Raw genomic sequence first — 13,203 nt, 5'->3', positions numbered from 1 at the left:
AACCATTTAGGCGTTATCTGAACCTGCAGAATAGTCCTGACAACTGCTTGTGTTAGTTTCTTTCAAAACACTCTGATGCCCTGTACACACGATAGGTTAGTCTGATGAAAACGAACCGATGGATTTTTTCATGAGATATCCGATGAAGCTGACTTTCATCAGTCTTGCCTAAACAACATCTGTTAAAAGTCTGATCGTGTCCAACGCGGTGACGTAAAACACAACGGCGTGCTGAGAAAAATTAAGTCGACTTGATTCTGAGCATGCGTGGATTTTTGACCGATGGATTTCCCCACAGACGATCGTTTTTTTCTATCGGCTTTTTAACCATAAGAAAAATTTAAAACAGGTTCTATTTTTTTTCACCGATGGCAAAAAAAAAACGATGGGGCCCACACACGATCGTTTCGTCCGATAAAAACGGTCCATCGGTCCATTTTCATCAGACAAACCGATCTGGTGTACCGGGCATGAGAGGAAAATTACTGGTGTTATCTGACAATTGCCTTTAAAAAAATATATATAGCCTTACTATTTTAAACTTGCATTTACGGTCCAACACTATAGATGTACTTTAATCTTAAATTTTACCTTTTCAGTGTATGCAGCTTGTCTGGAGTGGAGTGTAAATACCAGAAAGAAGGTAAATACAACACATTTTTGGGGGGAGTTTTTATGGCATTACCAGTGGTAGAAATAGTACATAGTAATAGTAAGAATAAGTTGTCTAGATCAACCAGATCTTGGCAATCAGTAATATGAAGCCCCGATAGTTTCAGTGTCCAATAAGGTAAGTACAACCCATTGAGAGTTAACTTTCTGTTAGTGATTAGCCTAAAGTGTACGTATAGCCAAAACGTTTTTACATAGACAAGTGTAAAATATGTTCTATACACCCATTCCTGAGAGTAATTTTTTCCTTTTCCAGTTTACACAGCTTTAAGCTGCTAACGATCGATGTTCATGGGTCAAAGGAATGCAAAATTGCTTTGTTCAGATCTGCATAAATTACTGATTTTATTGCAGAGTATTGTATGCCCATGTGCATGAGCCATTATGGTTAGGCTACTTGTTAGGATTTAGGTGAGGGTTAAAGTTAAGCGTTAAAATCAAGTTACTGTTTAGATGATGATATTAGATTTTTTTTTTAAACACGTTTACATTTTTTTCTAGTGTCAGGCCCCGTACACACGTCCGAGGAACTCGACGTGCCAAACACATCAAATTTCTCGTTGAGTTCTGTGTTGAAGCCGCCGAGGATCTCGGCGGGCCAACTTTCCTCATTGAACAACAAGGAAAAAGAGAACATGTTCTCTATTTGGCCCGACGAGTTCCTCGTCGGCTTCCTCGGTGAAAAGTGTACACACGACCGAGTTTCTCGGCAGAATCCAGCTCCGATCGAGTTTCTGGCTGAATTCTGCCGAGAAACTCGGTCGTGTGTACGGGGCCTAAAACCAACACAAGGTAATAGCAATAGGCACAGCAGTTTATCTTGGAGTAGCAAGCAGATGTTTAAAGCGGACTTTCAGTAATTTTTTCAACTTTCCATCTATTAAATCTTCTGCCCTTTTAATTTTGGATAGTAAAACATTTTTTTCCCTGCCATTAAATACCTTATACAGCCCACTTCCTGTTTCTTGTCTGGTCATTAGCCTAGGCTTATGACATCATGCACAGCTCTCTCTCAGTCCCCTGAGAGTTTGCCAGGAGGGGGGGGGGCGAGTCATAAGAGAGCCAATGAGAGCTGCAGAGCTGGATGTGTGTCTGTGTAAAACCAGGAAGTGAACAGGCAATGGCTTCAGCTGCCCACAATTAAAATGGATGCATCCAGACTTAGTGGAGGGAGATTAAACCGATCTGCAAAGGGCTGCATACTCCAGTGTCTTGTAAAAGGCCCATTCACATTTTAACAATATATTGTGGGGCATTAATGATTACACGTTAACAAACGTTGTGTTCCACATTAACATTGGGCAGCATTAGGGCAGCCGAAACATTTTACCACAGCAACCCCAAAACACACAATATGTGCAATGTCGAAAGATGCAGTGCATGTAAATTGCCTGTGACTGTACTAGTGCTTTGGGTGAAATCGAAATTCATTGGGACTACTTTGCAGTATGCACACTGCTGTGTGTCATGGAAACATGTGGTAAAAAAAAAATGCAATTCGTTACAGCAGAATATAAGCCTGAATAGGTCCTCAAACTAATTCATTTTATTTTGTACTGTGCACTGTTACCACATTATTTTCAGGTGTATGAATGCTAGTTTTAAGTGTATGTCCATATTATTTATTGTGGTTTTTTTTTCTAAACAGCATGCCAATGTGAGTACCAGGGCAAAATGTACCATTACAATGATGTGATTTATAACACTACGGATGGAATTGGAGGCTGCATCACTGCTATCTGCAAAGAAAATGGCACAATATACAGAGACATTCATGCCGGGTGTAGTACAACACCAGCTCCATTTACCTTTACCACAACACATCCAACTACTACTTCAGGTAGGTTACAGTCAGTGGGTAATGCATACATAGCCATAAATACTAACTACTGTAAAGTAAAAATGAATGCAAAGCCCAACGAAGAGAGTCTTATTCAATGAATCAGGACAGGAAGATGCTAAAGCTGATAAGTGCAGTATTAATAGCCATAATCGAGAATCAGTCATAGGCTGGGCCCGAAGGAGGAATTTTAGTCACGTGAACGCGGGACTAAAACCACTAGCGATCAATTACCTTCTCTGGAACAGGCAATAGATGTAAGCACATAGGCAATTTTAGTTAATTAGTCAAGTGACAGTAGAATGTGCTCCAAATCAGTAACATAGTGAGCAATCATTGCTGTTTTTTTTACTACTTCAGCCCCGGACCATTTTGCTGGCCAAAGACCAGAGCATTTTTTGCGATTCGGCACTGCGTCGCTTTAACTGACAATTGCGCAGTCGTGCAATGTGGCTCCCAAATAAAATTGATGTCCTTTTTTCCCCCACAAATAGAGCTTTCTTTTGATGATATTTGATCACCTCTGCTGTTTTTATTTTTTGCTCTATAAACAAAAATAGAGCGAAAATTTTGAAAGAAATTTTTAATATTTTTTACTTTTTGCTATAATAAATATCCCCAAAAAATCTATAAAAAAAATAAATGTTTCCACAGTTTAGGCCGTTACGTATTCTTCTACATATTTTTGGTTAAAAAAAAAACGCAAAACGTGTATATTGATTGGTTTGCGCAAAATGTATAGCGTCTACAAAATGGCAGCGATCTGCAATTTTTATCGTGACTGCGACTTTATGGCGGACACATCGGATGCTTTTGACACATTTTTGGGACCATTGTCATTTTTACAGCGAACAGTGTTATAAAAATGTACTGATTACTGTGAAAATTACACTGGCAGTGAAGGGGGTTAACCGCTAGGTGGCGCTGAAGGGGTTAAGTGTGACCTAGGGAGTGATTCTAACTGTTAGGGGTCATGGCTACAAGTGACATGTCACTGTTCGCTGTTCCTGATGAGAGGGAACAGATGATCAGTAACAGGGTCACTAGGCAGAACGGGGAGATGTATGTTTACACTTGCCTCTCCCCGTTCTGCAGCTCTGTGACCCGACCGCTGGGACACCGGCGGACATTAAATTGATTTCAAATTGAAATAGAATTTCAAAGTGACGTATACATACATCACGTTGCCCAGTCATGCCATTCTGCCAACGTAAATGTACAGTAGCCGGTCGGGAACCGGTTAAGGCCCCTTTCAAACTTATGCAGTCTGAAAAGTGACGTGACTTTGGCATGGCTTGGATGCGACTTGAGGCAATGCCTGTGTAATCTTGAGGCCTTCGGACCTCCCGTCGGATCAAAGTGGGACCAAACTAGTGCAGGAACAACTTTGAAGTCTCTGTGACTTGAAGTTGCACAACTATGAACGGTACCCATTGTAAATCATGGGGTATGACTTATTATGTGACTTTGCAGTCTCAAAGTGTGAAATGGGCCTAACGCTTTGATACCAATGGGAGAAATCAATAGATTGCAAAGTTGTAAGAATTTCACGCAGTTTTTTTGAGTTTTTTTTGTTTAAGACCTTGCAGGGCCCAAAAACAGTAAGGACGGCCTCAACATTTCTCTTTGTAAAGATTTCAAAACATTTTCAGACAGAAACCTTGCACCTACATGCACCTATATGGCTATTAAAAGAGTTTTCTAACTTTTCTTGTTTAATGTGAACCTGTGTCCAGATCATGCACACTAAAATAGTAATGTATTCTCAACAGTGAAAACACTTTGAAACAAACCTACATTTATTTCTGTAGCTATAAACATTATAGAGAAATCTATTTTCAACATTCATAAAACAGGCATTGCAATCGTATTTCGTTGTATGAGAGCATATCTTGGCAGACTGCTAGATATTTAATGTAAACACATGGTAGATGTTTATAAGCTGCTAGAACATTTTTAGAAAACTGTATTTTAAAGTCTTTGGGCCCTTTCACATGGGCATTCCAATCATTTTTTAGGTGGACCTGATCGGACGCTCCATGCAGCTCTATGGAGAGGCAGGCAGATGTAAACAGACCTGGGTTGTTTACACCCACCTACCTCCAAATCTATCCAGGTCCAGAATTTTTTTTTGGAAAGGACTGTGTTCTCTTCCATTTTTCTGAACCTATATGTGATGGATCATATGTAGCCTGATGTAATCGGACACAAATCCATTTACATCCGGCCTCCCAGAGAGTCATCATGGGCCTGCCTGTGTCCATTGTCAAAATGCAAACAAACAATGAACGGGCACAGATGTCAAAACTCTGAGGCCTCTTACACACGACCGAGTTTCTCTGCAAAAACCAGCAAGAAACTTGCTGTTTGGTTTTTTTTGCCGAGGAAACCGGTCGTGTGTACACTTTTCGACAAGGAAATTGTCGAGGATCTCGTTGAGCCAAAAAGAGAGCATATCTTATTTTTCCTCGACGGCAATGGGGAAATTAGGCTCGCCGAGATCCTCGACGGCCTAACAAGGAACTCGACAAGCAAAACGATGTATTTCGCCCATCGAGTTTCTCGGTCGTGTGTACGAGGCCTCACATTTGTCCTGTTCAGCTCAGATTCGGCAAGGGATCCAGTCACAGATCTTCTGCTGAACTGTAAAAAAAAGTCCTGCTAGCCGCATCTTTGGAGCTGTGAAGAGTGGTGTGTTTACTGCTCCTTCACCGTTGCTGCCCAATGAAATCCATGGGACAGCGCGGCTATACCGCTCGCAATGCGCTGCTGCAGCAGCGCATTGCGGGTGGTTTTAACCTTTTCTCGGCCGCTAGCAGGGGGGTAAAAAATACAAAGTGCATGTCTATGAATTATATAAGTATGTAAAAATGTTCTGACACACAAGCCACATACAGACATTTCTGTACTCTTATGCCGTATACACACGATCGGACATTCCGACAACAAAACCGCAAATTGTTTTCCGACAGAAGTTGGCTCAAACTTGTCATACACATGGTCACACAAATGTTGTCGAAAATTCTGAACGTCAAGAACACGGTGACGTACAACACGTACGAAGAGCTGAGAAAAATGAAGTTCAATAGCCAGTGCAGCTCTTCTGCTGGATTCCGAGCATACATGGATTTTTGTGCGTCGGAATTGGCTACACGATCGGAATTTCCGACAATAACTTTTGTTGTCGGAAAATTTGAGAACCAGCTCCCAAACATTTGTTGTCGGAAATTCCGACAGCAAATGTCCAATGGAGCCTACACACGGTCGGATTTTCTGACAACAAGCTCACATCAAACATTTGTTGTCGGAAATTCAGACCGTGTGTACGCGGCATAACTCTTGACTGTAACCCTGCATTCTCTGTTAGCTGGAGCTCTCCTTTGGTATACATGGTCTATGGTTTTTCACACCACATAATTCAACCTTTATCATGTTTGTTATTTAGGAACAACAACAGCTCACAGCACCACAATCTGTGTTAAAGAAGAGTGCAAATGGTCTGAGTGGATCGATGCCAGTTATCCTGAATTTGGAATGCAAAATGGAGATTTTGACACATATGAAAATATAAGAGCTAAAGGAATCTCTATCTGTAACCATCCTCAAGACATTGAATGCAGAGCCGAAAGGTTCCCTAATATAGCACTTTCAGAGCTTGAGCAAAATGTACATTGTAATATATCATTTGGACTGATGTGTTGGAATAAGGAACAGCTACCACCTATTTGCTACAACTATGAGATCAGAGTAAAATGCTGTAGTTTTGTACCATGTGTACCAACAACTCAACCTATAACATCTACAGAAACTCCTGCAATCACAACACCCACTACCCCACAGCCAACAACAAAAACAACGCATTCAGCAACAACGTCATCTGCAACCACAGAGGTCATTTCAACTCCATCCACGACAACAGAGCCAACCACTTCAATTGTACCATCTACAACAGCCTGTCAACCCAAATGCAGATGGACACCATGGCTTGATGTCCATATACCAGGTGTAGGTAAAGATGAGGGTGATTTTGAGACATTTCAAAACATCGAAGCAGCAGGACATAAAATTTGCAAAAAACCAGATGGCATTCAGTGTAGAGCAGAAAAATTCCCAGAAAAGCCAATTGGTAGAATTGGGCAAGTTGTTCAATGCAATGTTACAATTGGTCTTGTCTGTCACAATGAAGAGCAAGATGGAGATTTTGAAATTTGCTTGAATTACCAAATTAAAGTGCTTTGTTGTGATGATTACAGACATTGCGAACCACAAACAACAACACCAACAATGCAGACAACAACTACTTACAAGCTGACTACACCCACTCCTTCTACAACAACTGAAACAACTACAGTGCACACAACAACAGAGACAACACCATCTACGACTCATGAAACGACTACAATACCCATAACAACAGAGACAACAACATCTACAACTACAGAAACAACTCCAACTCCAGTTATCACTACTACAACAACTGAACCCACTACAACACCCACAACAACAGAGACAACAACATCTACAACTACAGAAACAACGCCAACTCCAGTTATCACTACTACAACAACTGAACCCACTACAACACCCACAACAACAGAGACAACAACATCTACAACTACAGAAACCACGCCAACTCCAGTTATCACTACTACAACAACTGAACCCACTACAACACCCACAACAACAGAGACAACATCTACAACTACAGAAACCACGCCAACTCCAGTTATCACTACTACAACAACTGAACCCACTACAACACCCACAACAACAGAGACAACAACATCTACAACTACAGAAACCACGCCAACTCCAGTTATCACTACTACAACAACTGAACCCACTACAATCCCCACAACAACAGAGACAACAACATCTACAACTACAGAAACCACGCCAACTCCAGTTATCACTACTACAACAACTGAACCCACTACAACACCCACAACAACAGAGACAACAACATCTACAACTACAGAAACCACACCAACTCCAGTTATCACTACTACAACAACAACTGAACCCACTACAACACCCACAACAACAGAGACAACAACATCTACAACTACAGAAACCACGCCAACACCAGTTATCACTACTACAACAACTGAACCCACTACAACACCCACAACAACAGAGACAACAACATCTACAACTACAGAAACAACTTCTACAACTCCAAAAACTACCCCAACTACCACACCTATACCTGTAACAACCAAAACACCATCAAAGCCTCCAACAGCTCCCCAAGAAAATTGTCAGCCACAGTGTAATTGGACAACTTGGATTGATGTTGACACTCCAACTTCTGGATTAGATGGAGGAGACAAGGAAACATTTGAAAACATAATGGCCAAAGGCAAACACATCTGCAAATATCCACAAAATATTGAGTGCAGAGCAGCAGATTACCCTGGTATCAGCATTGGAAATGTGGGGCAGATTGTTAAATGTGATATTACGGTTGGCTTGGTTTGTAATAACAAAGACCAAATTGGAAATGTAAATCAGTGCTACAACTACCAGATAAAAGTTTTGTGCTGTGATGATTATAGTCATTGTAGCACTACCCCTGTGCCAGCAACAACAACTACATCAACTCCCACTACTACCAAAGTAATTGCAACTACTACAACACCAACAACAACTGAATCTACAGCCACTACCACTGTAACCACAACCACAGAATCAACTACCACTCCAAAACCGACAACAGAATCTACAACTATTACCACTGTAAGCACAACCACACAATCGACTACTACTTCAAAACCAACAACTGTAACCACAACCCCAGAATCAACTATTACTCCAGTACAGACAACAACAGAAACTACACCTATTACCACTTTAACTACAACCACACCTACTACTCCAAAACCAACAACAACTACCCCTACAGGGTGTCAGCCACAATGTAAGTGGACACCATGGATTGATGTTAATACTCCAAGTTCTGGCTTAGATGGAGGAGACAAAGAGACATATGAGAATATAATGGCTAAAGGCAAAACAATATGTAAACACCCACAAAATATTGAGTGCAGAGCTGAGGAGTTCCCTGGTATCAGCATTGAAGATGTGGGGCAGATTGTTAAATGTGATGTCACCATTGGCTTGGTTTGTAATAACAAAGACCAAATTGGAAAAGTTAAGAAGTGCTACAACTACCAGATAAAAGTGTTGTGCTGTGATGATTATAGACATTGTAGCACTACCCCCGTGCCAACAACAACTACATCAACTCCAACTACATCAACTACTATCACTGTAACCACGACTACAGAATCAACTACTACTCCAATACCAACAACGGAATCTACACCTATTACAACTGTAACGACAACCACAGAATCAACTACTACTCCAAAAACAACAACAGAATCTAAACCCACCACTACTCTAACCACAACAACAGAATCAGCCACTACTCCAGAACAAACAACAACATCTACAACTGTAACCACAACCACAGAACCAACTACTACTCCAGTACCAACAACAACAACAGAAACGACACCTATTACCACTGTAACTACAACCACACCTACTACTCCAAAACCAAGAACAACTACCCCTGTGCCAACAACAACAACTACATCAACTCCCACTACATCAACTACTACCATTCCAACCACAACCACAGAATCAACTACTACTCCAAAACCAACAACAACATCTACAACTGTAACCACAGAACCAACTACTACTCCAGTACCAACAACAACAGAAACTACACCTATTACCACTCTAACTACAACCACACCTACTACTCCAAAACCAAGAACAACTACCCCTACAGGGTGTCAGCCACAATGTAAGTGGACACCATGGATTGATGTTAATACTCCAAGTTCTGGCTTAGATGGAGGCGACAAAGAGACATATGAGAATATAATAGCTAAAGGCAAACAAATTTGTAAACACCCACAAAATATTGAGTGCAGAGCTGAGGAGTTCCCTGGTATCAGCATTGAAAACGTGGGGCAGATTGTTAAATGTGATGTCACTGTCGGCTTGGTTTGTAATAACAAAGACCAAATTGGCAAAGTTAAAGAGTGCTACAATTACCAGATAAAAGTTTTGTGCTGTGATGACTATAGTCATTGTAGCACTACCCCTGTGCCAACAACAACAACTACATCAACTCCCACTACGTCAACTACTACCATTCTAACCACAACCACAGAAACAACTACTACTCCAAAACCAACAACAACATCTACAACTGTAACCACAACCACAGAACCAACTACTACTCCAGTACCAACAACAACATCTACAACTGTAACCACAACCACAGAACCAACTACTACTCCAGTACCAACAACAACAGAAACTACACCTAGTACCACTGTAACTACAACCACAAATACTACTCCAAAACCAAGAACAACTACCCCTACATGGTGTCAGCCACAATGTAAGTGGACACCATGGATTGATGTTAATACTCCAAGTTCTGGCTTAGATGGAGGCGACAAAGAGACATATGAGAATATAATAGCTAAAGGCAAACAAATTTGTAAACACCCACAAAATATTGAGTGCAGAGCTGAGGAGTTCCCTGGTATCAGCATTGAAAATGTGGGGCAGATCGTTAAATGTGATGTCACTGTCGGCTTGGTTTGTAATAACAAAGACCAAATTGGCAAAGTTAAAGAGTGCTACAACTACCAGATAAAAGTTTTGTGCTGTGATGACTATAGTCATTGTAGCACTACCCCTGTGCCAACAACAACAACTACATCAACTCCCACTACGTCAACTACTACCATTCCAACCACAGCCACAGAAACAACTACTACTCCAAAACCAACAACAACAACATCTACAACTGTAACCACAACCACAGAACCAACTACTACTCCAGTACCAACAACAACATCTACAACTGTAACCACAACCACAGAACTAACTACTACTCCAGTACCAACAACAACAGAAACGACACCTATTACCACTGTAACTACAACCACAAGTACTACTCCAAAACTAACAACAACTACCCCTACAGGGTGTCAGCCACAATGTAAGTGGACACCATGGATTGATGTTAATACTCCAAGTTCTGGCTTAGATGGAGGTGACAAAGAGACATATGAGAATATAATAGCTAAAGGCAAACAAATTTGTAAACACCCACAAAATATTGAGTGCAGAGCTGAGGAGTTCCCTGGTATCAGCATTGAAAATGTGGGGCAGATCGTTAAATGTGATGTCACTGTCGGCTTGGTTTGTAATAACATAGACCAAATTGGCAAAGTTAAAGAGTGCTACAACTACCAAATAAAAGTTTTGTGCTGTGATGACTATAGTCATTGTAGCACTACCCCTGTGCCAACAACAACAACTACATCAACTTCCACTACGTCAACTACTACCATTCCAACCACAACCACAGAAACAACTACTACCCCAAAACCAACAACAACATCTACAACTGTAACCACAACCACAGAACCAACTACTACTCCAGTACCAACAACAACATCTACAACTGTAACCACAACCACAGAACCAACTACTACTCCAGTACCAACAACAACTGAAACTACACCTAGTACCACTGTAGCTACAACCACAAATACTACTCCAAAACCAAGAACAACTACCCCTACAGGGTGTCAGCCACAATGTAAGTGGACACCATGGATTGATGTTAATACTCCAAGTTCTGGCTTAGATGGAGGCGACAAAGAGACATATGAGAATATAATAGCTAAAGGCAAACAAATTTGTAAACACCCACAAAATATTGAGTGCAAAGCTGAGGAGTTCCCTGGTATCAGCATTGAAAATGTGGGGCAGATCGTTAAATGTGATGTCACTGTCGGCTTGGTTTGTAATAACAAAGACCAAATTGGCAAAGTTAAAGAGTGCTACAACTACCAGATAAAAGTTTTGTGCTGTGATGACTATAGTCATTGTAGCACTACCCCTGTGCCAACAACAACAACTACATCAACTTCCATTACGTCAACTACTACCATTCCAACCACAACCACAGAAACAACTACTACCCCAAAACCAACAACAACATCTACAACTGTAACCACAACCACAGAACCAACTACTACTCCAGTACCAACAACAACATCTACAACTGTAACCACAACCACAGAACCAACTACTACTCCAGTACCAACAACAGAAACTACACCTATTACCACTGTAACTACAACCACAACTACTACTCCAAAACCAACAACAACTACCCCTACAGGGTGTCAGCCACAGTGTAAGTGGACACCATGGATTGATGTTAATACTCCAAGTTCTGGCTTAGATGGAGGCGACAAAGAGACATATGAGAACATAATAGCTAAAGGCAAACAAATTTGTAAACACCCACAAAATATTGAGTGCAGAGCTGAGGAGTTCCCTGGTATCAGCATTGAAGATGTGGGGCAGATCGTTAAATGTGATGTCACTGTCGGCTTGGTTTGTAATAACAAAGACCAAGTTGGAAAAGTTAAAGAGTGCTACAACTACCAGATAAAAGTTTTGTGCTGTGATGATTATAGTCATTGTAGCACTACCCCTGTGCCAACAACAACAACTACACCAATGCCCACTACCAAAGTAACTACTACAAAACCAACAACAACAACAGAATCTACAACCATTACCACTGTAACCACAGAATCTACTACAACAAGTATTCCTACGACTACAGAACCAACTAAAACAACAACTCAAACAACACCGAAGACCACAAGACCTGCAATAACCACCCAAAAACCAACAACTCATAAGCGCTGCTTCTGTCGCGTAGGTGACAAATTCTACTTACCAGGTAAGATAGATTTTTATTTTTTTCTTTCTTTCTTTCTTTCTTTCTTTCTTTCTTTCTTTCTTTCTTTCTTTCTTTCTTTCTAAATGTGTGCATTGGGATTCCTTCTGCAGGAGAAATTATCTATAACAAGACTGATGAAGCTGGGTGCTCTTTCTATGCCTTTTGCAATGACTTCTGTGAGGCTGAGAGATTTACAGGACCTTGTACAACGACAACTACTCCCACAACAACCACAACAGAGTCTACAATCTCACCAACAACCCATAAGCGTACAACATGTAAAAAGACTACTACTCCTACAACTACTGTAACCACAGTTGTCCATACTACATCAGTAGAAGGCTGTCCACCAAGAAAGGTAACTGAACAAAACCTCCTTATAACTAACCTCATAAGTTAGTGTTATCTGTTTTTTGATTATACAGACCCTGATTTATTAGAGAAATTACGCATATAAAGCATATTTCCTTTGGAAAAGTGAATCTTCACTTTGTAAAGGGAATTTCCAAGATTTTTTTCCCTCATTCACTAAGCTAAGTGAAATGTTTCCCCCAAATAAAGAAATAATTCACTTTGCAAGGTAAATATGCTCAATTCCTTTAGTAAATCATGGCGAGTGTTGCATTGTATGTTAGCCTTCTGAAAGCTAACATACATAACCTCTCAAGATAAAATGTTACCTTGATTGAGGGGAGTTTAGTATTCTAAAAAAAAAAAAAAATTATTTAGTCACTATGCATTTATTTACCGGTAATTGCTGCTTTGGACTTTTGGCAAGCTTGCCATTTTTTGCAATTGTCTGTCTGCAGTACTAGAAAGGGTTGTGCACACAACTGCAGTTTGGTGTTTGAGACATGTGTGTTGTATGGTATGTGTATCAAACATGGGT

General features: G+C 40.6%; 1 protein-coding gene across 11 annotated transcripts in view; it reads left to right on the top strand.

Moving 5' to 3' along the window:
• LOC120916761 (mucin-5AC-like) overlaps window positions 1-13,203 on the top strand; it is a 295,447-nt gene that overhangs the window by 249,777 nt on the left and 32,467 nt on the right. For 5 of the 11 annotated variants that reach the window (XM_040327691.1, XM_040327692.1, XM_040327689.1 and 2 more), the window contains exons 29-32: window positions 600-643; window positions 2,321-2,512; window positions 5,958-12,314; window positions 12,425-12,672. The exons of 3 other annotated variants lie outside the window; for them this stretch is intronic. In XM_040327691.1, coding sequence (XP_040183625.1) covers window positions 600-643; window positions 2,321-2,512; window positions 5,958-12,314; window positions 12,425-12,672 — 6,841 coding nt within the window. The remainder of the gene's footprint in view (window positions 1-599; window positions 644-2,320; window positions 2,513-5,957; window positions 12,315-12,424; window positions 12,673-13,203) is intronic. 3 more of the 11 variants (XM_040327690.1, XM_040327687.1, XM_040327686.1) reach the window with 3 other exon arrangements.

This window comes from Rana temporaria, chromosome 11 (genome assembly GCF_905171775.1).
Source record: "Rana temporaria chromosome 11, aRanTem1.1, whole genome shotgun sequence".
Classification (NCBI taxonomy): Eukaryota; Metazoa; Chordata; class Amphibia; order Anura; family Ranidae; genus Rana; species Rana temporaria.
The sequence above is the reverse complement of the archived record's forward strand: the minus strand, read 5'-3'. Positions and strand labels throughout refer to the sequence as shown.